This window comes from Chanos chanos, chromosome 3 (genome assembly GCF_902362185.1).
Source record: "Chanos chanos chromosome 3, fChaCha1.1, whole genome shotgun sequence".
Classification (NCBI taxonomy): Eukaryota; Metazoa; Chordata; class Actinopteri; order Gonorynchiformes; family Chanidae; genus Chanos; species Chanos chanos.
In genome coordinates this window covers 42114762-42140031 of record NC_044497.1, presented here as the reverse complement: position 1 = coordinate 42140031, position 25270 = coordinate 42114762, and the positions used below count along the sequence as shown (strand labels likewise).

Sequence of the window (25270 nt, the reverse complement as noted above, 5' to 3'; positions counted from 1 at the left end):
GAGCCGTAGCACACCTCAAAACTCTCCCCCCCCAGCGTCTCTTCGGGCCTTCGTTTCAGCAGGTTTTGTGGAGAAATGAGAAAGCAGCCACAACAGTGTGTACCGCAGCAAGCTATTGTGTAGAGAAAATATTAGCGTACCTGATGGGCTTTCCTGTGTGAAAAGAATACAATTATTGCTACTGCAAGTATGGTGTCACAGATTGCGGGCCAGTGGATGTGACTGACCTATGCTTTGGAGCTTGTTTGTAGTGTCAGAAGTTTGTCTGTGTTAAGAAAACCTTCATGTCATTGTGAAAGAGCTAAGTACCCCTATGCGTAGGCAAGCAGAGACCCAAAGAAAGAAACCAAGACATGAAAATGTAAGAGACAAGATGGTTTTATTTTTTCGCATTGTAAAAAATGTACAAAAAATGTCACTTGAGCGACAAGTGCCGGCATTTGAACGGTATTTTACAAAAGGTCTAACCAGAGACCAAATATTCAGTCTTTTTTATTCTTTTTGAAATTCTATCCGCATAGTTCCTTAGTGTCTTTAGATTTGTTTTTCCTCCGGGTTCTTCTGCGTTTCAGCGGCGCTGTCCTCTGTCATGGAGGAGTGCACGGCAGCCCCAACGGTTTTGCCGCAGTCGATGGGGACTACCCTCTCCGGCTTGTCGGCTATCTGATTCTTGGGTGCCTGGATGTGGAGCTTCCCATCAGCCATGAAACAAGTGACCGCTTCGGGGCTCACCCCTTCGGGCAGATCAAACTCCCGCCTGAACTCCTGCACTCTGTAGGAATAGGAGCCGTGTCCATCGTCCTGCTTCTTCTCCGTCTTGCCGCTGACCTGCAGTTTCCTGCCCACCTGTTTGACAGACAGCTCTTCTGGGGAAAAGTCTCTGGCGTCCAGCGTCAGGGCAAACCCGTCTCCCTCCTTGTCCAGAGTGTAGGAGACTGGTTGGACGTCCCCAGAAGCTGGCATGTGGTCGAGCTCTTCAAAGACCTTGTGCTGCATTTTCTCCAGCTGCTCCAGACAAGTTTTCATCTCCTGCATGTTTCTCAGCAGTAGCTCTCTGTGGCTGTAAAGTGGTGTGACCTCTGGCCAGAGGCTGCGCACAGGCCAGTGGAGGTCCATGAGTGGACTGAAGACAGGCTGGTATCCATGAAGGCTCAGCATTTTCGGGGATGGTTGTGTTGGTTTCTTTAGCTCTTTGCTTGCTCTCTGTTTGAGTGTTGCGTCTGTTCGTTCTGACTTGAGGAGTGTGAGCCGCTCAGCTTTTATAGTCAGCCTCTAGGTGTTCGAGTGAGTTCAGGAATGTTCCTGTCAATGCCACGTTCTTCCACTGTGTGGCGACATAGGGGCAGCTGATGACGTCACTTGAGTCACGTCCTAAACATGGAACTGTAGTCTAGTGGTGATACTCTTGAAACTCCTTGGCTGAGAAAATACAAAATGTGTTTGAGGGGCTGTGCTTTTGCTTGTTTTCTTTCTCTCTTCCCTTAAACTCATCAAAAGCCACCAGACTGAATTTGGACAAAAAGATGATGCAAAAATGCTTCCTTGAGGCCCTTTGAAGGACTCATTTTCTGCATCGAGCGCTGAGATTGTACTTTTTTTTTCTTTTTTAGAAAATTATCATTATTATTATTACTATTGTTATTCCTTATTTTTTTTAAACGTAGGAACTGTGCACTGGCTGGTTGTGTAACTGGTCTCTGGTTTTGAGAGACTGTTTAACGGAAAGTGTTTTTTGAATTTTTCCTTTCTTTCATTTTTTTAAAGCTCAGGTGCATTGACTTTGAACGCACGTTAAATCAGGAGTTCTCAGTCATCTGTACCTTTAGCGTTCCCCAGCCCAGCTGATAAATCTTTCAGTCCATCGGTATAACATACCTGCACGATACATGTGGGTGGATTGCTACTTTAAATAAATGAATGCTTTTCTGTCTTTTTCTTCTTCTTTTTTTTAAATTTCCGAGGGAGCCGTAGCACACCTCAAAACTCTCCCCCCCCAGCGTCTCTTCGGGCCTTCGTTTCAGCAGGTTTTGTGGAGAAATGAGAAAGCAGCCACAACAGTGTGTACCGCAGCAAGCTATTGTGTAGAGAAAATATTAGCGTACCTGATGGGCTTTCCTGTGTGAAAAGAATACAATTATTGCTACTGCAAGTATGGTGTCACAGATTGCGGGCCAGTGGATGTGACTGACCTATGCTTTGGAGCTTGTTTTTAGTGTCAGAAGTTTGTCTGTGTTAAGAAAACCTTCATGTCATTGTGAAAGAGCTAAGTACCCCTATGCGTAGGCAAGCAGAGACCCAAAGAAAGAAACCAAGACATGAAAATGTAAGAGACAAGATGGTTTTATTTTTTCGCATTGTAAAAAATGTACAAAAAATGTCACTTGAGCGACAAGTGCCGGCATTTGAACGGTATTTTACAAAAGGTCTAACCAGAGACCAAATATTCAGTCTTTTTTATTCTTTTTGAAATTCTATCCGCATAGTTCCTTAGTGTCTTTAGATTTGTTTTTCCTCCGGGTTCTTCTGCGTTTCAGCGGCGCTGTCCTCTGTCATGGAGGAGTGCACGGCAGCCCCAACGGTTTTGCCGCAGTCGATGGGGACTACCCTCTCCGGCTTGTCGGCTATCTGATTCTTGGGTGCCTGGATGTGGAGCTTCCCATCAGCCATGAAACAAGTGACCGCTTCGGGGCTCACCCCTTCGGGCAGATCAAACTCCCGCCTGAACTCCTGCACTCTGTAGGAATAGGAGCCGTGTCCATCGTCCTGCTTCTTCTCCGTCTTGCCGCTGACCTGCAGTTTCCTGCCCACCTGTTTGACAGACAGCTCTTCTGGGGAAAAGTCTCTGGCGTCCAGCGTCAGGGCAAACCCGTCTCCCTCCTTGTCCAGAGTGTAGGAGACTGGTTGGACGTCCCCAGAAGCTGGCATGTGGTCGAGCTCTTCAAAGACCTTGTGCTGCATTTTCTCCAGCTGCTCCAGACAAGTTTTCATCTCCTGCATGTTTCTCAGCAGTAGCTCTCTGTGGCTGTAAAGTGGTGTGACCTCTGGCCAGAGGCTGCGCACAGGCCAGTGGAGGTCCATGAGTGGACTGAAGACAGGCTGGTATCCATGAAGGCTCAGCATTTTCGGGGATGGTTGTGTTGGTTTCTTTAGCTCTTTGCTTGCTCTCTGTTTGAGTGTTGCGTCTGTTCGTTCTGACTTGAGGAGTGTGAGCCGCTCAGCTTTTATAGTCAGCCTCTAGGTGTTCGAGTGAGTTCAGGAATGTTCCTGTCAATGCCACGTTCTTCCACTGTGTGGCGACATAGGGGCAGCTGATGACGTCACTTGAGTCACGTCCTAAACATGGAACTGTAGTCTAGTGGTGATACTCTTGAAACTCCTTGGCTGAGAAAATACAAAATGTGTTTGAGGGGCTGTGCTTTTGCTTGTTTTCTTTCTCTCTTCCCTTAAACTCATCAAAAGCCACCAGACTGAATTTGGACAAAAAGATGATGCAAAAATGCTTCCTTGAGGCCCTTTGAAGGACTCATTTTCTGCATCGAGCGCTGAGATTGTACTTTTTTTTTCTTTTTTAGAAAATTATCATTATTATTATTACTATTGTTATTCCTTATTTTTTTAAACGTAGGAACTGTGCACTGGCTGGTTGTGTAACTGGTCTCTGGTTTTGAGAGACTGTTTAACGGAAAGTGTTTTTTGAATTTTTCCTTTCTTTCATTTTTTTAAAGCTCAGGTGCATTGACTTTGAACGCACGTTAAATCAGGAGTTCTCAGTCATCTGTACCTTTAGCGTTCCCCAGCCCAGCTGATAAATCTTTCAGTCCATCGGTATAACATACCTGCACGATACATGTGGGTGGATTGCTACTTTAAATAAATGAATGCTTTTCTGTCTTTTTCTTCTTCTTTTTTTTAAATTTCCGAGGGAGCCGTAGCACACCTCAAAACTCTCCCCCCCCAGCGTCTCTTCGGGCCTTCGTTTCAGCAGGTTTTGTGGAGAAATGAGAAAGCAGCCACAACAGTGTGTACCGCAGCAAGCTATTGTGTAGAGAAAATATTAGCGTACCTGATGGGCTTTCCTGTGTGAAAAGAATACAATTATTGCTACTGCAAGTATGGTGTCACAGATTGCGGGCCAGTGGATGTGACTGACCTATGCTTTGGAGCTTGTTTGTAGTGTCAGAAGTTTGTCTGTGTTAAGAAAACCTTCATGTCATTGTGAAAGAGCTAAGTACCCCTATGCGTAGGCAAGCAGAGACCCAAAGAAAGAAACCAAGACATGAAAATGTAAGAGACAAGATGGTTTTATTTTTTCGCATTGTAAAAAATGTACAAAAAATGTCACTTGAGCGACAAGTGCCGGCATTTTGAACGGTATTTTACAAAAGGTCTAACCAGAGACCAAATATTCAGTCTTTTTTATTCTTTTTGAAATTCTATCCGCATAGTTCCTTAGTGTCTTTAGATTTGTTTTTCCTCCGGGTTCTTCTGCGTTTTCAGCGGCGCTGTCCTCTGTCATGGAGGAGTGCACGGCAGCCCCAACGGTTTTGCCGCAGTCGATGGGGACTACCCTCTCCGGCTTGTCGGCTATCTGATTCTTGGGTGCCTGGATGTGGAGCTTCCCATCAGCCATGAAACAAGTGACCGCTTCGGGGCTCACCCCTTCGGGCAGATCAAACTCCCGCCTGAACTCCTGCACTCTGTAGGAATAGGAGCCGTGTCCATCGTCCTGCTTCTTCTCCGTCTTGCCGCTGACCTGCAGTTTCCTGCCCACCTGTTTGACAGACAGCTCTTCTGGGGAAAAGTCTCTGGCGTCCAGCGTCAGGGCAAACCCGTCTCCCTCCTTGTCCAGAGTGTAGGAGACTGGTTGGACGTCCCCAGAAGCTGGCATGTGGTCGAGCTCTTCAAAGACCTTGTGCTGCATTTTCTCCAGCTGCTCCAGACAAGTTTTCATCTCCTGCATGTTTCTCAGCAGTAGCTCTCTGTGGCTGTAAAGTGGTGTGACCTCTGGCCAGAGGCTGCGCACAGGCCAGTGGAGGTCCATGAGTGGACTGAAGACAGGCTGGTATCCATGAAGGCTCAGCATTTTCGGGGATGGTTGTGTTGGTTTCTTTAGCTCTTTGCTTGCTCTCTGTTTGAGTGTTGCGTCTGTTCGTTCTGACTTGAGGAGTGTGAGCCGCTCAGCTTTTATAGTCAGCCTCTAGGTGTTCGAGTGAGTTCAGGAATGTTCCTGTCAATGCCACGTTCTTCCACTGTGTGGCGACATAGGGGCAGCTGATGACGTCACTTGAGTCACGTCCTAAACATGGAACTGTAGTCTAGTGGTGATACTCTTGAAACTCCTTGGCTGAGAAAATACAAAATGTGTTTGAGGGGCTGTGCTTTTGCTTGTTTTCTTTCTCTCTTCCCTTAAACTCATCAAAAGCCACCAGACTGAATTTGGACAAAAAGATGATGCAAAAATGCTTCCTTGAGGCCCTTTGAAGGACTCATTTTCTGCATCGAGCGCTGAGATTGTACTTTTTTTTTCTTTTTTAGAAAATTATCATTATTATTATTACTATTGTTATTCCTTATTTTTTTAAACGTAGGAACTGTGCACTGGCTGGTTGTGTAACTGGTCTCTGGTTTTGAGAGACTGTTTAACGGAAAGTGTTTTTTGAATTTTTCCTTTCTTTCATTTTTTTAAAGCTCAGGTGCATTGACTTTGAACGCACGTTAAATCAGGAGTTCTCAGTCATCTGTACCTTTAGCGTTCCCCAGCCCAGCTGATAAATCTTTCAGTCCATCGGTATAACATACCTGCACGATACATGTGGGTGGATTGCTACTTTAAATAAATGAATGCTTTTCTGTCTTTTTCTTCTTCTTTTTTTTAAATTTCCGAGGGAGCCGTAGCACACCTCAAAACTCTCCCCCCCCAGCGTCTCTTCGGGCCTTCGTTTCAGCAGGTTTTGTGGAGAAATGAGAAAGCAGCCACAACAGTGTGTACCGCAGCAAGCTATTGTGTAGAGAAAATATTAGCGTACCTGATGGGCTTTCCTGTGTGAAAAGAATACAATTATTGCTACTGCAAGTATGGTGTCACAGATTGCGGGCCAGTGGATGTGACTGACCTATGCTTTGGAGCTTGTTTGTAGTGTCAGAAGTTTGTCTGTGTTAAGAAAACCTTCATGTCATTGTGAAAGAGCTAAGTACCCCTATGCGTAGGCAAGCAGAGACCCAAAGAAAGAAACCAAGACATGAAAATGTAAGAGACAAGATGGTTTTATTTTTTCGCATTGTAAAAAATGTACAAAAAATGTCACTTGAGCGACAAGTGCCGGCATTTGAACGGTATTTTACAAAAGGTCTAACCAGAGACCAAATATTCAGTCTTTTTTATTCTTTTTGAAATTCTATCCGCATAGTTCCTTAGTGTCTTTAGATTTGTTTTTCCTCCGGGTTCTTCTGCGTTTCAGCGGCGCTGTCCTCTGTCATGGAGGAGTGCACGGCAGCCCCAACGGTTTTGCCGCAGTCGATGGGGACTACCCTCTCCGGCTTGTCGGCTATCTGATTCTTGGGTGCCTGGATGTGGAGCTTCCCATCAGCCATGAAACAAGTGACCGCTTCGGGGCTCACCCCTTCGGGCAGATCAAACTCCCGCCTGAACTCCTGCACTCTGTAGGAATAGGAGCCGTGTCCATCGTCCTGCTTCTTCTCCGTCTTGCCGCTGACCTGCAGTTTCCTGCCCACCTGTTTGACAGACAGCTCTTCTGGGGAAAAGTCTCTGGCGTCCAGCGTCAGGGCAAACCCGTCTCCCTCCTTGTCCAGAGTGTAGGAGACTGGTTGGACGTCCCCAGAAGCTGGCATGTGGTCGAGCTCTTCAAAGACCTTGTGCTGCATTTTCTCCAGCTGCTCCAGACAAGTTTTCATCTCCTGCATGTTTCTCAGCAGTAGCTCTCTGTGGCTGTAAAGTGGTGTGACCTCTGGCCAGAGGCTGCGCACAGGCCAGTGGAGGTCCATGAGTGGACTGAAGACAGGCTGGTATCCATGAAGGCTCAGCATTTTCGGGGATGGTTGTGTTGGTTTCTTTAGCTCTTTGCTTGCTCTCTGTTTGAGTGTTGCGTCTGTTCGTTCTGACTTGAGGAGTGTGAGCCGCTCAGCTTTTATAGTCAGCCTCTAGGTGTTCGAGTGAGTTCAGGAATGTTCCTGTCAATGCCACGTTCTTCCACTGTGTGGCGACATAGGGGCAGCTGATGACGTCACTTGAGTCACGTCCTAAACATGGAACTGTAGTCTAGTGGTGATACTCTTGAAACTCCTTGGCTGAGAAAATACAAAATGTGTTTGAGGGGCTGTGCTTTTGCTTGTTTTCTTTCTCTCTTCCCTTAAACTCATCAAAAGCCACCAGACTGAATTTGGACAAAAAGATGATGCAAAAATGCTTCCTTGAGGCCCTTTGAAGGACTCATTTTCTGCATCGAGCGCTGAGATTGTACTTTTTTTTTCTTTTTTAGAAAATTATCATTATTATTATTACTATTGTTATTCCTTATTTTTTTAAACGTAGGAACTGTGCACTGGCTGGTTGTGTAACTGGTCTCTGGTTTTGAGAGACTGTTTAACGGAAAGTGTTTTTTGAATTTTTCCTTTCTTTCATTTTTTTAAAGCTCAGGTGCATTGACTTTGAACGCACGTTAAATCAGGAGTTCTCAGTCATCTGTACCTTTAGCGTTCCCCAGCCCAGCTGATAAATCTTTCAGTCCATCGGTATAACATACCTGCACGATACATGTGGGTGGATTGCTACTTTAAATAAATGAATGCTTTTCTGTCTTTTTCTTCTTCTTTTTTTTAAATTTCCGAGGGAGCCGTAGCACACCTCAAAACTCTCCCCCCCCAGCGTCTCTTCGGGCCTTCGTTTCAGCAGGTTTTGTGGAGAAATGAGAAAGCAGCCACAACAGTGTGTACCGCAGCAAGCTATTGTGTAGAGAAAATATTAGCGTACCTGATGGGCTTTCCTGTGTGAAAAGAATACAATTATTGCTACTGCAAGTATGGTGTCACAGATTGCGGGCCAGTGGATGTGACTGACCTATGCTTTGGAGCTTGTTTGTAGTGTCAGAAGTTTGTCTGTGTTAAGAAAACCTTCATGTCATTGTGAAAGAGCTAAGTACCCCTATGCGTAGGCAAGCAGAGACCCAAAGAAAGAAACCAAGACATGAAAATGTAAGAGACAAGATGGTTTTATTTTTTCGCATTGTAAAAAATGTACAAAAAATGTCACTTGAGCGACAAGTGCCGGCATTTGAACGGTATTTTACAAAAGGTCTAACCAGAGACCAAATATTCAGTCTTTTTTATTCTTTTTGAAATTCTATCCGCATAGTTCCTTAGTGTCTTTAGATTTGTTTTTCCTCCGGGTTCTTCTGCGTTTCAGCGGCGCTGTCCTCTGTCATGGAGGAGTGCACGGCAGCCCCAACGGTTTTGCCGCAGTCGATGGGGACTACCCTCTCCGGCTTGTCGGCTATCTGATTCTTGGGTGCCTGGATGTGGAGCTTCCCATCAGCCATGAAACAAGTGACCGCTTCGGGGCTCACCCCTTCGGGCAGATCAAACTCCCGCCTGAACTCCTGCACTCTGTAGGAATAGGAGCCGTGTCCATCGTCCTGCTTCTTCTCCGTCTTGCCGCTGACCTGCAGTTTCCTGCCCACCTGTTTGACAGACAGCTCTTCTGGGGAAAAGTCTCTGGCGTCCAGCGTCAGGGCAAACCCGTCTCCCTCCTTGTCCAGAGTGTAGGAGACTGGTTGGACGTCCCCAGAAGCTGGCATGTGGTCGAGCTCTTCAAAGACCTTGTGCTGCATTTTCTCCAGCTGCTCCAGACAAGTTTTCATCTCCTGCATGTTTCTCAGCAGTAGCTCTCTGTGGCTGTAAAGTGGTGTGACCTCTGGCCAGAGGCTGCGCACAGGCCAGTGGAGGTCCATGAGTGGACTGAAGACAGGCTGGTATCCATGAAGGCTCAGCATTTTCGGGGATGGTTGTGTTGGTTTCTTTAGCTCTTTGCTTGCTCTCTGTTTGAGTGTTGCGTCTGTTCGTTCTGACTTGAGGAGTGTGAGCCGCTCAGCTTTTATAGTCAGCCTCTAGGTGTTCGAGTGAGTTCAGGAATGTTCCTGTCAATGCCACGTTCTTCCACTGTGTGGCGACATAGGGGCAGCTGATGACGTCACTTGAGTCACGTCCTAAACATGGAACTGTAGTCTAGTGGTGATACTCTTGAAACTCCTTGGCTGAGAAAATACAAAATGTGTTTGAGGGGCTGTGCTTTTGCTTGTTTTCTTTCTCTCTTCCCTTAAACTCATCAAAAGCCACCAGACTGAATTTGGACAAAAAGATGATGCAAAAATGCTTCCTTGAGGCCCTTTGAAGGACTCATTTTCTGCATCGAGCGCTGAGATTGTACTTTTTTTTTCTTTTTTAGAAAATTATCATTATTATTATTACTATTGTTATTCCTTATTTTTTTAAACGTAGGAACTGTGCACTGGCTGGTTGTGTAACTGGTCTCTGGTTTTGAGAGACTGTTTAACGGAAAGTGTTTTTTGAATTTTTTCCTTTCTTTCATTTTTTTAAAGCTCAGGTGCATTGACTTTGAACGCACGTTAAATCAGGAGTTCTCAGTCATCTGTACCTTTAGCGTTCCCAGCCCAGCTGATAAATCTTTCAGTCCATCGGTATAACATACCTGCACGATACATGTGGGTGGATTGCTACTTTAAATAAATGAATGCTTTTCTGTCTTTTTCTTCTTCTTTTTTTTAAATTTCCGAGGGAGCCGTAGCACACCTCAAAACTCTCCCCCCCCAGCGTCTCTTCGGGCCTTCGTTTCAGCAGGTTTTGTGGAGAAATGAGAAAGCAGCCACAACAGTGTGTACCGCAGCAAGCTATTGTGTAGAGAAAATATTAGCGTACCTGATGGGCTTTCCTGTGTGAAAAGAATACAATTATTGCTACTGCAAGTATGGTGTCACAGATTGCGGGCCAGTGGATGTGACTGACCTATGCTTTGGAGCTTGTTTGTAGTGTCAGAAGTTTGTCTGTGTTAAGAAAACCTTCATGTCATTGTGAAAGAGCTAAGTACCCCTATGCGTAGGCAAGCAGAGACCCAAAGAAAGAAACCAAGACATGAAAATGTAAGAGACAAGATGGTTTTATTTTTTCGCATTGTAAAAAATGTACAAAAAATGTCACTTGAGCGACAAGTGCCGGCATTTGAACGGTATTTTACAAAAGGTCTAACCAGAGACCAAATATTCAGTCTTTTTTATTCTTTTTGAAATTCTATCCGCATAGTTCCTTAGTGTCTTTAGATTTGTTTTTCCTCCGGGTTCTTCTGCGTTTCAGCGGCGCTGTCCTCTGTCATGGAGGAGTGCACGGCAGCCCCAACGGTTTTGCCGCAGTCGATGGGGACTACCCTCTCCGGCTTGTCGGCTATCTGATTCTTGGGTGCCTGGATGTGGAGCTTCCCATCAGCCATGAAACAAGTGACCGCTTCGGGGCTCACCCCTTCGGGCAGATCAAACTCCCGCCTGAACTCCTGCACTCTGTAGGAATAGGAGCCGTGTCCATCGTCCTGCTTCTTCTCCGTCTTGCCGCTGACCTGCAGTTTCCTGCCCACCTGTTTGACAGACAGCTCTTCTGGGGAAAAGTCTCTGGCGTCCAGCGTCAGGGCAAACCCGTCTCCCTCCTTGTCCAGAGTGTAGGAGACTGGTTGGACGTCCCCAGAAGCTGGCATGTGGTCGAGCTCTTCAAAGACCTTGTGCTGCATTTTCTCCAGCTGCTCCAGACAAGTTTTCATCTCCTGCATGTTTCTCAGCAGTAGCTCTCTGTGGCTGTAAAGTGGTGTGACCTCTGGCCAGAGGCTGCGCACAGGCCAGTGGAGGTCCATGAGTGGACTGAAGACAGGCTGGTATCCATGAAGGCTCAGCATTTTCGGGGATGGTTGTGTTGGTTTCTTTAGCTCTTTGCTTGCTCTCTGTTTGAGTGTTGCGTCTGTTCGTTCTGACTTGAGGAGTGTGAGCCGCTCAGCTTTTATAGTCAGCCTCTAGGTGTTCGAGTGAGTTCAGGAATGTTCCTGTCAATGCCACGTTCTTCCACTGTGTGGCGACATAGGGGCAGCTGATGACGTCACTTGAGTCACGTCCTAAACATGGAACTGTAGTCTAGTGGTGATACTCTTGAAACTCCTTGGCTGAGAAAATACAAAATGTGTTTGAGGGGCTGTGCTTTTGCTTGTTTTCTTTCTCTCTTCCCTTAAACTCATCAAAAGCCACCAGACTGAATTTGGACAAAAAGATGATGCAAAAATGCTTCCTTGAGGCCCTTTGAAGGACTCATTTTCTGCATCGAGCGCTGAGATTGTACTTTTTTTTTCTTTTTTAGAAAATTATCATTATTATTATTACTATTGTTATTCCTTATTTTTTTAAACGTAGGAACTGTGCACTGGCTGGTTGTGTAACTGGTCTCTGGTTTTGAGAGACTGTTTAACGGAAAGTGTTTTTTGAATTTTTCCTTTCTTTCATTTTTTTAAAGCTCAGGTGCATTGACTTTGAACGCACGTTAAATCAGGAGTTCTCAGTCATCTGTACCTTTAGCGTTCCCCAGCCCAGCTGATAAATCTTTCAGTCCATCGGTATAACATACCTGCACGATACATGTGGGTGGATTGCTACTTTAAATAAATGAATGCTTTTCTGTCTTTTTCTTCTTCTTTTTTTTAAATTTCCGAGGGAGCCGTAGCACACCTCAAAACTCTCCCCCCCCAGCGTCTCTTCGGGCCTTCGTTTCAGCAGGTTTTGTGGAGAAATGAGAAAGCAGCCACAACAGTGTGTACCGCAGCAAGCTATTGTGTAGAGAAAATATTAGCGTACCTGATGGGCTTTCCTGTGTGAAAAGAATACAATTATTGCTACTGCAAGTATGGTGTCACAGATTGCGGGCCAGTGGATGTGACTGACCTATGCTTTGGAGCTTGTTTGTAGTGTCAGAAGTTTGTCTGTGTTAAGAAAACCTTCATGTCATTGTGAAAGAGCTAAGTACCCCTATGCGTAGGCAAGCAGAGACCCAAAGAAAGAAACCAAGACATGAAAATGTAAGAGACAAGATGGTTTTATTTTTTCGCATTGTAAAAAATGTACAAAAAATGTCACTTGAGCGACAAGTGCCGGCATTTGAACGGTATTTTACAAAAGGTCTAACCAGAGACCAAATATTCAGTCTTTTTTATTCTTTTTGAAATTCTATCCGCATAGTTCCTTAGTGTCTTTAGATTTGTTTTTCCTCCGGGTTCTTCTGCGTTTCAGCGGCGCTGTCCTCTGTCATGGAGGAGTGCACGGCAGCCCCAACGGTTTTGCCGCAGTCGATGGGGACTACCCTCTCCGGCTTGTCGGCTATCTGATTCTTGGGTGCCTGGATGTGGAGCTTCCCATCAGCCATGAAACAAGTGACCGCTTCGGGGCTCACCCCTTCGGGCAGATCAAACTCCCGCCTGAACTCCTGCACTCTGTAGGAATAGGAGCCGTGTCCATCGTCCTGCTTCTTCTCCGTCTTGCCGCTGACCTGCAGTTTCCTGCCCACCTGTTTGACAGACAGCTCTTCTGGGGAAAAGTCTCTGGCGTCCAGCGTCAGGGCAAACCCGTCTCCCTCCTTGTCCAGAGTGTAGGAGACTGGTTGGACGTCCCCAGAAGCTGGCATGTGGTCGAGCTCTTCAAAGACCTTGTGCTGCATTTTCTCCAGCTGCTCCAGACAAGTTTTCATCTCCTGCATGTTTCTCAGCAGTAGCTCTCTGTGGCTGTAAAGTGGTGTGACCTCTGGCCAGAGGCTGCGCACAGGCCAGTGGAGGTCCATGAGTGGACTGAAGACAGGCTGGTATCCATGAAGGCTCAGCATTTTCGGGGATGGTTGTGTTGGTTTCTTTAGCTCTTTGCTTGCTCTCTGTTTGAGTGTTGCGTCTGTTCGTTCTGACTTGAGGAGTGTGAGCCGCTCAGCTTTTATAGTCAGCCTCTAGGTGTTCGAGTGAGTTCAGGAATGTTCCTGTCAATGCCACGTTCTTCCACTGTGTGGCGACATAGGGGCAGCTGATGACGTCACTTGAGTCACGTCCTAAACATGGAACTGTAGTCTAGTGGTGATACTCTTGAAACTCCTTGGCTGAGAAAATACAAAATGTGTTTGAGGGGCTGTGCTTTTGCTTGTTTTCTTTCTCTCTTCCCTTAAACTCATCAAAAGCCACCAGACTGAATTTGGACAAAAAGATGATGCAAAAATGCTTCCTTGAGGCCCTTTGAAGGACTCATTTTCTGCATCGAGCGCTGAGATTGTACTTTTTTTTTCTTTTTTAGAAAATTATCATTATTATTATTACTATTGTTATTCCTTATTTTTTTAAACGTAGGAACTGTGCACTGGCTGGTTGTGTAACTGGTCTCTGGTTTTGAGAGACTGTTTAACGGAAAGTGTTTTTTGAATTTTTCCTTTCTTTCATTTTTTTAAAGCTCAGGTGCATTGACTTTGAACGCACGTTAAATCAGGAGTTCTCAGTCATCTGTACCTTTAGCGTTCCCCAGCCCAGCTGATAAATCTTTCAGTCCATCGGTATAACATACCTGCACGATACATGTGGGTGGATTGCTACTTTAAATAAATGAATGCTTTTCTGTCTTTTTCTTCTTCTTTTTTTTAAATTTCCGAGGGAGCCGTAGCACACCTCAAAACTCTCCCCCCCCAGCGTCTCTTCGGGCCTTCGTTTCAGCAGGTTTTGTGGAGAAATGAGAAAGCAGCCACAACAGTGTGTACCGCAGCAAGCTATTGTGTAGAGAAAATATTAGCGTACCTGATGGGCTTTCCTGTGTGAAAAGAATACAATTATTGCTACTGCAAGTATGGTGTCACAGATTGCGGGCCAGTGGATGTGACTGACCTATGCTTTGGAGCTTGTTTGTAGTGTCAGAAGTTTGTCTGTGTTAAGAAAACCTTCATGTCATTGTGAAAGAGCTAAGTACCCCTATGCGTAGGCAAGCAGAGACCCAAAGAAAGAAACCAAGACATGAAAATGTAAGAGACAAGATGGTTTTATTTTTTCACATTGTAAAAAATGTACAAAAAATGTCACTTGAGCGACAAGTGCCGGCATTTGAACGGTATTTTACAAAAGGTCTAACCAGAGACCAAATATTCAGTCTTTTTTATTCTTTTTGAAATTCTATCCGCATAGTTCCTTAGTGTCTTTAGATTTGTTTTTCCTCCGGGTTCTTCTGCGTTTCAGCGGCGCTGTCCTCTGTCATGGAGGAGTGCACGGCAGCCCCAACGGTTTTGCCGCAGTCGATGGGGACTACCCTCTCCGGCTTGTCGGCTATCTGATTCTTGGGTGCCTGGATGTGGAGCTTCCCATCAGCCATGAAACAAGTGACCGCTTCGGGGCTCACCCCTTCGGGCAGATCAAACTCCCGCCTGAACTCCTGCACTCTGTAGGAATAGGAGCCGTGTCCATCGTCCTGCTTCTTCTCCGTCTTGCCGCTGACCTGCAGTTTCCTGCCCACCTGTTTGACAGACAGCTCTTCTGGGGAAAAGTCTCTGGCGTCCAGCGTCAGGGCAAACCCGTCTCCCTCCTTGTCCAGAGTGTAGGAGACTGGTTGGACGTCCCCAGAAGCTGGCATGTGGTCGAGCTCTTCAAAGACCTTGTGCTGCATTTTCTCCAGCTGCTCCAGACAAGTTTTCATCTCCTGCATGTTTCTCAGCAGTAGCTCTCTGTGGCTGTAAAGTGGTGTGACCTCTGGCCAGAGGCTGCGCACAGGCCAGTGGAGGTCCATGAGTGGACTGAAGACAGGCTGGTATCCATGAAGGCTCAGCATTTTCGGGGATGGTTGTGTTGGTTTCTTTAGCTCTTTGCTTGCTCTCTGTTTGAGTGTTGCGTCTGTTCGTTCTGACTTGAGGAGTGTGAGCCGCTCAGCTTTTATAGTCAGCCTCTAGGTGTTCGAGTGAGTTCAGGAATGTTCCTGTCAATGCCACGTTCTTCCACTGTGTGGCGACATAGGGGCAGCTGATGACGTCACTTGAGTCACGTCCTAAAATAACATATTTTGCATCGGAGGAAGCGCAGACGAAAGGTTAGCGTGAGGAAAGGCATGTGTGGCGTGAGAGTTGGCAGTACTGTACCCCACACACCACCGTCTTCTCATTCCGTTCCTTGAGTCCAGTCTGATTCTTCAATAGAAAGAGTCCCCAGGCCACGTTAACTCTACCGGTTTTAAACTTTTAAGCTTCCTCTAAGCTTTTAATCAAGTTTTTGGCGTTATACAAACCCTCTCACCCCTAGACTTTGCACTAACATTCGACCATTTTTCTGCTCTCCCCTAAACTAAATCGCTGCGCTATAAGGCGACTGAGTGATTTGGATTCGTTAGACTACATGTAAGTATTCAAGAAAACACAAATGATACGGGGGAGCTCCCATGTTTGTATGCTCTACATTAATCAGATACAAGTGCAGGAGTTAATTTAAGGAGGTCAAAGAGTAAACTACAGACGAACACAGGCAGAACCAGCACAAACTTAGGGGCGGCTAGAAAACAAGTGCAAGAAAAGTCGCTGTCGCCCGATGTAGGGGATGATGCACTACTAAAAGTTAGACCACTATGAACAATAATCAGCAGAACAGCTGCACTGTACCGTAGTCTAAAGTTATAATGAGCCTTTCGAATAAGGGTGTCTGGAGGAAAAACGTGAGTATGATTAAAGGATGGATATCACGTTTGAGACGCTGAACATTTTTTGTGTAATAACCTGTACAAAACTCTCAAATCTTTTAGGAGAACGGTTGCACCTCTTTGGGATCAACAGAAGACTACCATAGCTGAAAAGTCAGCACAACAGCTGTTGTGCTGACCCGTGGACGTCAGCTGTCCCAAGTAATGATGGAAACGAGGCAGGCTGGCAGGGATATTATAATAGCCTATTTACTAAATTTTTATTTTGAATGTATGCCATATAATTAATGTTATTTACTTATAAATCTATGTGTAACGTAAGTAACGAAAGTCAAAGTAAATGAAAAGTGATTGTAATTGTAATGTGTTACAGGGCTTCACTAAGCAGAAAAATAAACATTTCAGTTACACGTTACTTTTTACCACGTTTTTACCACGTACAGGCAAGTAGAAACAGCAGGCTGAAATACACAAAGGCATGTATGTAGAAATTGAACCGAAAGAAATATTTCAAGAAATATAAACAATTATTCAAGATTTCATCTTGTTTCTTATTAATATAAAGCTGGATTCAAAAACATGTATTTGGGTGAATTGGGTTTTAGGAGGATTGGGTGTCACGCTTTTTACCCTTGTGAGTATTTGAAAGTGTCTGTGTATCACTATTACAACACACATGAAAAGTTTAACATCTTAAACTATGCACCACTAAACTGTGCACTACTAGGTACACGAATATGTACCGTTTTCATTCTCACAACATACTTCTGTTTTCAAGGACACTGTAAAAGTCTGACAATAACCCCCTTTGTGAAGTTGATCTCATAATATGTGGTTTTTGTAGCTATAACATCATTTCAGTATGTTCATTCAAAAACTCGAGAGTTCTTTTTTTTCTTTTTTCGTTTGATAATTCATTATTAAGTAGTACATGATCGAACTTCACGTCTTTGTCTACATGGAAACAAACTGGCACTCCTTTTGACGACACTACAGATATGCATGCACTTGTGCAAGGACATAACATTTTCCTTTAATAACTCTATTTAGACTATCTTTAGGCTTTGTAATATTTTTAGAGTTATGTGCTCAAGAGACATATATCTTGAAACTGGCAAGGATCTGGTTATTTAAGACGTTTACATCCATTTAATCTAATCTGCCGGTGTGCGTTGCTGTCATATCGGCATGGTCGTGTCTACTCTGCATTGTAGTGCAGTTTCCAGCTTCCTTTTTAACGTCTCCCCGCCTCCTTGTAAACCTCCTGCTTACTAGTTTAAGAACCTCCTCTTGCTTAAGCCAATGCACTGCTACATGTTCTCTCGCACATTACTGACCGGAGCAACATATAACAGATGCACAAAATAGAGGAGCGGTGGAGTGGACTATGGACAACAGTGAGGAAGAACAGAGCTCCTTTTCAGTCAGTCTCATTTTTCTTAATGAGGATCAGGTAAAGGGTGATGTCCAGCTCTTGAGACAAAGCCAGCACTGCGATTTTACTTTAAAACTCAGCAGAGAAATGGAAGACATCACTTTCTCCATACAGAATGGTAGGTGCTTCCAAAATCAGTTTATGTGATTTGCCATATAAGCATATAAGGTTCATCAATGTTTGTTTTATGCATTGATTTTATTTTCAGTAATATAGAGGCTTTTGTAAAAGGTTTAGAAAACTAGAAGCAGAGAAATTAGAACACAAGGACAAGAGGAAATTCTTTTATTGCATTTCCTAAAGCTTCTCCAGTCTTTTTTATAGACTGTCAATATGGAAAAATATTGCAAAGATCAAATTACTTTAGCTGTATGAACCACACTAGGCACGTGTAAGCCCCGTAATACGAACAAGATAACTGCATGATAACTCTACTGTAACCAGGTATAAGAATCATACACCCTACACATGTATGATTTTTACCATGTCTCTCCATATGGGGGGGGGGGGCTTTTTATGGAGGCCTCACTTCACTTGACTCACGTCATACTCTACTATACCCTGTCATTATTTATCGAAATAAATACTGTAAATTTGTGTTTGGAGTACAGTAACTTTACAGTAACTCTGTGATTAGATTTTTCCATCTTTCTAACCAAACCTTAAGAAGAAAAGCACAAAGTGCTTATTTTTGAATTGCAGTCACACAACCTCACAAAACACAGTTGTCTTTGGAGCCGCCAGGCCAGTGTGGTGTTTGTTTGTAGTGGGAAATTCTCAGGAATAGAGGCTGGTTCCTGGCTTTCTCTCTTTATTCAGGTGTGCTGCACATTGCACTGCGTCTTTCTGTGTGGTCTGGCGTCTGGCCACACTGACAAGTCCAGAGGATTTATGGCTCCGTGAGCCTCAGGGCTTTGTTGCAACTCTGCTCCTTGCACCCACCATTACCTGCACGCTCTGTTATCCTTGCTACGGTACACTGGGCTTGGCCGCCAGCGCTCTCTGCCTCCTGGCGCTCAGGATCAGATAGTGCTGTAACACATTAGCCGTCACATGCCAGAATGTTTTGCTCATATACTGGTATGAACTGAAGTTGATGCTGAAGCCTTTTTAATGATCACTGTGATACTGGCAAGATAGTTGGACATGTGTAGTACTCAGTGATTTTAATGTTCTCAGCAGATTATTAAACACAAATTGTTTCAAGTTCAGTTTAAAACAAATTCAGAATGTCAAGATTTGTCAAGATTTCTCTGTGTTGGGTTAAGCACTGTAGAAACTATCTTGATATTTGCCCTGTTTATGTAAGTCCAGGTACCCCATTTGTTATAATAGGTTTCTATTTAAAAATGATCATCATTTTTATCTGTCTGTCTTTTACAGGTGATGGAATCTGTGTTTTCAAATCTTCAATCACGAGGGATACAGAGTTTTGTCGGGTGGGTGCCCAGTCGTTCCTCTTAACATTGGGTTGCATCACCATTGTGTTATATTTCAAGACGCAGCTGGGTGAGTACTCTATGTTAATCTGATTGATCACTTAGTGCAACATCTGCAATACCTGAAAATAATTCTGTAGATTCTAACAGGTGACATTCATGGCTTCAAGCTATGAGAGCGTAAGTGGCCAAGATTTGATTTGAACTAGCCAAATCCTTGCCTCATATATTTCTGTTGATTTTCATTTAGAATCCAAGCTGTTAGAATCTTCAGTCTCAACCATTACAGTTTGCAAAATCCATCAAACCCCCGTCACTAGATTGATTTTATTGCAAGAAAATAATGTTGAAAAATATTAATCTTTCCTTTTAGAATCCTCTTCACAAAGGCCTCACACCTTAAGCATTTAGGCCCATTTTACTTAGAGTTCACAGTGCATGTTTGTAAGGTATATAGTCTATAGTATACCATGTCTTCTATAGAAAAAATCATTCTCTTTTGTTTTTATATTGTTACTTTGGTAGTATTTTGTACTAAGTCACATCAAACTCTATTTTTCTGGGCTCACAGTCATTAATTTTCTCCCAGTTTCACATGACGCATTTCCAAAATATGAGCGCTCCCACATATGCTGGATAAATGGAACAGCGCAAGCAGAGACCAGAGCTACCAGCAGAGATCTGTTAGTCTCAGACAGCTGTTTGTGCTGTAAATCACATTTACTCGATTAATTGAATGCCCTCGTCCCTGCTGACTTCATTTGATGGACCCTGTTAACATGACCCATGTAAACATAGGGGGATGCTGCAGGCATAACGTTCTACTCTCCTATCCTCAGAAAAGCTTTTGAATGTCATCCCCACTGAGACAAAGTGAAATGCTCAGTTTGCAAGGCCTTGCTTGAACATGTTAGTCAGAGAAAGCCAACACCACCAACGCACTGTCATACTCTTTAAATAATCGTATGCTATTCATCCCTCATGGTGTCAAAGGAATGTGATATCCTCATATTGAATAAACATAGTGTAGTGAATGAATCTATTGTTTATTGAATGCAGAGTTACAGGTCTTTCACAAGATTCTCAAAAGCTGGAGAGATCCTCAGAAGAGTCAGTCAGTATTTGACAAAAGGACAGAAGATTCATCTGCCCAACAGTACTTCCAGGTACATTAGCCACAGCATATAGACCATAACTGAGATGAGAAAATTTTTTTTTTGTTAGGGTCATTTTCACACGGTACCACAGGCAGTTAAATAAATGGAATTTAATATTTCGAAACAAAGGACTCACATGGTACATAAATACAAACACCATTCTATCTTGATTGAATATAAAGTATACTGTTGTTTAGGAAACTCATTTGAAATTGTATACTAGAATGGATTTGTCTTTTTGGATCATTTTTGTCCATTGTGTTTTGGCTTATCATGGCTGTCTGTTATCGTCTCTGTAGTTTTATGGCTGTTTGTCACAACAGCAGAACATGCTTCAGGATTACTTGAGAACAGCCACGTACCAGAAAGCTATTCTTCTCAATGAGATTGACTTCAAAGATAAGGTAAGTACGTTCCCATGGTGCTACGTAGCGTTGTGTATTTGTGACATCCTCAACACTGTGATTTACCACACAGAACCGACAGACCTTGCAGCTGTCTTTTTCGCATTGACAGGTTGTGCTTGATGTAGGGTGCGGAACAGGAATACTGTCTTTTTTTGCTGTCCAGGCGGGAGCTAAGAAAGTCTATGCAGTGGAGGCAAGCTCTGTGGCCAGATATGCCGAGGTAATCTTGTGTCATTCTGCTCATATGAAATGTTTTGAATGCTTGTTAAATTTTTTTTAAATGAGTAGCTAATATAAGCAGTGTTTTATTGATTTTGTCTTGTAGTGTGGATGCATATATACCTTAGCCTACCACATGATAGGTTATAAAGAGCTCACACTGTGTGGTAACAAAACATTTAGTATGAAAGCCAGGCTTGTGGAATATCGCCTTGATCAATCAACTGTTCTGGAAATATTATCAATGAGTCACACCTGTGGTCTTCCAAAGGCAGCCTTTTGTTTGACTTGAGCATATGGAGGCTTAGCTTAAGGGCTTGGCTTAAATGACTTAAAGACAGTTTTGGCTGCGATGCCTGTGTGCGGGTGAGTGAAGCATATTTTCATGGATGGGTGGCCCCTTGCCCTACAGTTAAGCACCGTTTAAGCTGCTCTATTTTTCCTTTATTTCATGAAAAAAGGTTCATTTTGAGAATGCAACCAGATGTTTTTCATCTCCTTTCTTCCACAGTACACCTTCTCTGCCAAGTACAATTCCTTACTGTTGTAGATTACAAAAAAATTACACAGCAATGGAGCAAACCCTGCATTCTGAGATTTTTTAATCATTAGTGTTATTTATAGTAGTCAGCCTGGCTCCTCTGTTAATTCCATTGAGGCTAGTTTTTGTTGGGCTCCTGCTTTCACCCCAGTGCATGGGAGAAGTAAACTTGAATGACAGTTTTCATGGTGCATTAATCATGATACACTGCATCTCCTGAGAAGCACTAAACTATCAGGATTGGTGCACCCAAGGAAGACAACAACTTCAGCCTTGGAAGATTTAAATATTTTAGCAGAGGCTTAAACTATGAATAAAAATAACTGAATTCGGCTTGAAATCAGTGCAGCTTCTTTTTTGGTCAGTTCTTTTCGCTGTGACTCACTATGAATGAAATTTTTGCTGTTTTAGATACTTGTGAAGAGCAACAACCTATCAGACAGAATCACAGTGCTGTCTGGGAAGATAGAGGAGGTGTCTTGCCCTGAGAAGGTTGATGTCATAATCTCTGAGCCCATTGGTTATATGCTTCTCAATGAGAGGATGCTGGAGAGCTACCTGTACTCTAAACACTGGTTAAAGCCCAAAGGTTAGTTTAGACATGGCTTGAAAAAGTCACGGTGTCACATTAGTAAACGTGCCTTTAATGCGAATTCATGTGCTGACAGGAACATGACAACAGACATTAAGGAAAAAACATCTGAAACAACTAGGCAGTGCATAAACTCTTATTTAAATGGGTTCTTTCAAGTATGTGAGCAGGGAAAACTGACTGAGTAAAGTCACAATGAATATTAAATAAAATGCATGTACATTTTTGTACACAAAAAAATATAAACTGTATGTCTCTGAGTCTCTTACTTTTTGAACAGGAATGATGTTCCCAACCTACAGTGACATTCATCTCGCTCCCTTCACTGATGAACAGCTTTACCTGGAGCATTACGCTCGTTCCAACTTCTGGTGAGAGAACTACAATGATTTCTACATCTGCAGTCTGGTATGCTCAGATATCAGCACAAACTCCATGAAAATATAACTTCATACTGTGAAAACACCTTAAACTGATAATCTCTTTACACCCTCCAGTTTCTACATTTTGGAAATACTTATAGGAAAATGCCAGTCTCTTAACAGACCATTCATAATTCTTCTCCTCTCACATTCAGCATTCATGCATTGCCTTGAATGTTTAAATCCTCTTTGTGTGGGTTTATTTCCTCACAGAAACCTGTGGCTAAAGAGCCACATGAAGATTCACTAATCGGCCCACCACCCACACATATCTGCATGCATGCTGTCATGACCCAGGCCAACCTGGCTTACCACTGCTGTAAAATGCTCCAGTTCAGCCCAAACCTGGCTTATTTCACAGAGACAGCTTTGGTCAGATCATCTTTCCCTCTGCTGCTAGTTATGCTGTAACCACCAAAGGCTATGGGGAGGGATCACCAGATCACATGACCTTCTCCTGCCCAAAAATGTGTTCTTAGTTTGCCAACTTGACTGTGAGGCCAGCCGTGTTCTTATTTCAGAGTGATCAATGGAATCATAAATCTTCTTTATGAAAAGTGTTAGCTAAAAGTGTTAATTTTAGCTCACGTCACTACACTTCACATTGTAGTGACATATAGCTTGTAGTATGTAAGCTGGTGACAGAATTGTTACATAGGTTTTGACCTTCACTACCTTCACTTAAACTTTTTTTCTTCACTTTGACTTGCTTATTTTTATTGAACATATAAGGAGAATGTTTTTACTAAAATCAAAATTTAAGTATTTGGAATGAACATCATAATTATGGGTGTGAGACGTTTTACAGTTAACTCTTACTTTTTTGTGAGGTACTTTGCTGTACATTTTACTTTTGATTAGAATTTACCTTTGGAAGCTCACTTTGACCCGCAAGCCTACACGAGTGATTTAATGTTTTCCTCCAAATGTTACTGGCCCATACCTGCCCACGTCTTTGCTTTACTGCTGACAGCCTGAAAACTGAAGCCTTAACGTGAAGCAAAGTGGAACTCTATCTCATAACACAATCTGGGTCCTCACATTCCAATTCCACCTTTCCATCCATTAGTCATCAAAGGAGACAAAACCCCTCACTGGAATGTAAAGTGCTCTCAAAGCAGTCACGCTTCACTTCCGTGTATTTAAAAAAAACAAAAAATCAGCACAGTTATAGAGTTAAGTGTTTATGTCATTTCAGAACATGGGAGAATTTGGCAGTATATATATGGCACTACAAAATAAGTTGTTATATGTTGTAGCATTCTTTTAAGCAGTGGTTCGTTAAACCAATATTTGTTTAACCCTATTATCATGTGCATCCATATTTGATATATTGTATCGATATATCGATAATTATTGTACTGTATTATTTTTAAAAGCCAAACCTTTCTGTTTGTTGGCAGGCAGCAGTCATGTTTCTATGGAGTAAATCTGAGTGGGCTTCACTCTGCTGCTGTGGATGAATTCTTCAGACAACCTATCGTGGTCAGTCTCAAAATTCTATATGTCAACATCCTTTACTATACAGCAAGTATATGCTGTCTTTATGTTTTACTCAGTCCAATATGTCAGTATCCTGTACTACAGAACATTAACATCCGGTACTGCACAATGTGTTCTTTGTGTTTTACTCACAACTGCCTTTATGTTGTGTTTCAGGATACGTTTGATATGCAGATTTTGATGGCAAAGTCTGTAAAATACAACATAAATTTTCTTGAGGCTAAAGAAGAGGATTTGCACAGGTAGCAAACAGAAACTATTATACATTTCACTCCGTCTCCGCGTGTGTCTGTTTGTTTGTGAGGAAAGGACGGTTGATAAATGCACAGTGCATGGTACGTATTCTCAGATGTCACACATCCTGTGCACTTCTGTATGTTTGTAGGATGGAAATTCCATTTGTTTTCAAATTGCTACAATCAGGACTGATTCACGGCCTGGCATTCTGGTTTGACGTGGCATTCGTAGGGTCGAGGTAAGAAATAAATACTACCACATTAAACTGGCGCTATGGTAACTTAAAATCATGTTTTTATGTGAACAAAGCTAGGTTGCACTTATGGAAGTTAAAGGAGCTTAAAAAGCTCTGAGCGTCAGGAAAACGCTCAGGTCCTTACCATAAATTATTTGATTCAACAGGATGACAGTGTGGCTGTCCACATCTCCCAATGAACCCCTGACTCACTGGTATCAAGTACGCTGCCTCTTGCAGACACCTCTTTTTGCTAAAATGGGGCAGACATTGTCTGGACAGGTCCAGCTCATAGCAAATAAGAGGTATTATATCTGGATAATAATATATTAAACAGAATAATTTGGTTAGTTCTATCGCTCTCTCTCTCTCTCTCTCTCTCTCTCTCTCTCTCTCTCTGGCATTCTTCTGCATCGGTCTTACCAATTACATAGTCACCTTAACCTTTTAAATGATTTTCTTTCTTTTTGCAACACTCTGACAGGCAGAGCTATGACATTCACATCACAGCTGTCATTGATCAGTCTGGATTTAAATCTGGAAACACTCTGGATTTGAAAAATCCTTTCTTCCGGTAAGGAATGGATCATAAAGTGATTCAGTGTACTGATATGCTACATATCAATGCATCATGTGTCAATGCTTCACCTTATTCTTACTTTTATAGTTAAAATACAGTAATTTTATGTTTCTAGTACACTTTTTGACACAAACTTTTGCTGATACACATAATCCACTAATGTGAGAAAAAGCATTACATCCACCTTACCTTTACTTTTCCTACCATTTTACAAAGCAAAGTTTCAATATCTTTTAAACCTCTACATTAAAATGCCGGTAGTATCGAGGACACAGTGTTCTTTCACTGCCCTCTACTGGTTTTGAGTGATGATGACAACAGCTATGTTGGAAGCTATCTTTGAAGTATAAGTCAGTAGCTTCATATGCATTAGGCAACTTCACTTTTCCCTCCAGTGACTGAGACACCACCATAGAAACTTGCACTTTTCTGTCTTCTCTTCTTTCCTATATCCTCTGTGGGTTTTTCTGTTAACTTGTTTGTCATGAAATAGAATATTGATCTAAATTTATCAGTACCATGAAATGCCGGGTGGCAGCAGGTTAGGGGTCTGTGACAGGCACTTTAGGGTTGCTGGACTTAATCCTAGACACGGTACCTAGGGAAGATCACTTGGTATTGGAGGGCTGCTAGTACTATCATCCCTTCTTTTCCTTTAACTGACACTGTTGTGTAGTTTAGCTACACAATGCTAAATGCCTCCGGAGGTACTACAACACGGTACCCCTCCTTCTCCTGCCCCTTCCCCTCTCACTGCAGC

General features: G+C 43.2%; 9 protein-coding genes across 9 annotated transcripts; 1 reads left to right on the top strand and 8 right to left on the bottom strand.

The window, feature by feature from the left end:
- Positions 1 to 534: 534 nt before the first annotated feature.
- LOC115807021 (heat shock protein 30-like) lies at positions 535 to 1158 on the bottom strand. The gene has a single exon (XM_030767878.1). The coding sequence runs from the start codon at positions 1156 to 1158 to the stop codon at positions 535 to 537; it is 624 nt and encodes a 207-aa protein (XP_030623738.1).
- A 1338-nt stretch (positions 1159 to 2496) lies between these two features.
- Positions 2497 to 3120, bottom strand: LOC115807020 (heat shock protein 30-like). Its single transcript, XM_030767877.1, has one exon. It carries the CDS (start codon positions 3118 to 3120, stop codon positions 2497 to 2499), a length of 624 nt encoding a protein of 207 aa, XP_030623737.1.
- A 1267-nt stretch (positions 3121 to 4387) lies between these two features.
- Positions 4388 to 5083, bottom strand: LOC115807019 (heat shock protein 30-like). The gene has a single exon (XM_030767875.1). The coding sequence runs from the start codon at positions 5081 to 5083 to the stop codon at positions 4388 to 4390; it is 696 nt and encodes a 231-aa protein (XP_030623735.1).
- A 1337-nt stretch (positions 5084 to 6420) lies between these two features.
- On the bottom strand, positions 6421 to 7044 carry LOC115807018 (heat shock protein 30-like). The gene has a single exon (XM_030767874.1). The coding sequence runs from the start codon at positions 7042 to 7044 to the stop codon at positions 6421 to 6423; it is 624 nt and encodes a 207-aa protein (XP_030623734.1).
- Positions 7045 to 8381: 1337 nt separating this feature from the next.
- LOC115807017 (heat shock protein 30-like) lies at positions 8382 to 9005 on the bottom strand. Its single transcript, XM_030767873.1, has one exon. The coding sequence runs from the start codon at positions 9003 to 9005 to the stop codon at positions 8382 to 8384; it is 624 nt and encodes a 207-aa protein (XP_030623733.1).
- A 1337-nt stretch (positions 9006 to 10342) lies between these two features.
- Positions 10343 to 10966, bottom strand: LOC115807015 (heat shock protein 30-like). The gene has a single exon (XM_030767872.1). The coding sequence runs from the start codon at positions 10964 to 10966 to the stop codon at positions 10343 to 10345; it is 624 nt and encodes a 207-aa protein (XP_030623732.1).
- Positions 10967 to 12303: 1337 nt separating this feature from the next.
- On the bottom strand, positions 12304 to 12927 carry LOC115807014 (heat shock protein 30-like). The gene has a single exon (XM_030767871.1). It carries the CDS (start codon positions 12925 to 12927, stop codon positions 12304 to 12306), a length of 624 nt encoding a protein of 207 aa, XP_030623731.1.
- A 1337-nt stretch (positions 12928 to 14264) lies between these two features.
- Positions 14265 to 14888, bottom strand: LOC115807013 (heat shock protein 30-like). The gene has a single exon (XM_030767870.1). The coding sequence runs from the start codon at positions 14886 to 14888 to the stop codon at positions 14265 to 14267; it is 624 nt and encodes a 207-aa protein (XP_030623730.1).
- Positions 14889 to 17130: 2242 nt separating this feature from the next.
- Positions 17131 to 24508, top strand: carm1l (coactivator-associated arginine methyltransferase 1, like). The gene is made up of 12 exons (XM_030769900.1): positions 17131 to 17296; positions 18562 to 18687; positions 19677 to 19783; positions 20074 to 20178; positions 20291 to 20401; positions 21353 to 21530; positions 21814 to 21904; positions 23359 to 23440; positions 23615 to 23700; positions 23844 to 23933; positions 24098 to 24235; positions 24415 to 24508. The coding sequence occupies exons 1-12, from the start codon at positions 17131 to 17133 to the stop codon at positions 24506 to 24508; spliced, it is 1374 nt and encodes a 457-aa protein (XP_030625760.1).
- The last annotated feature ends 762 nt before the right edge of the window (positions 24509 to 25270 follow it).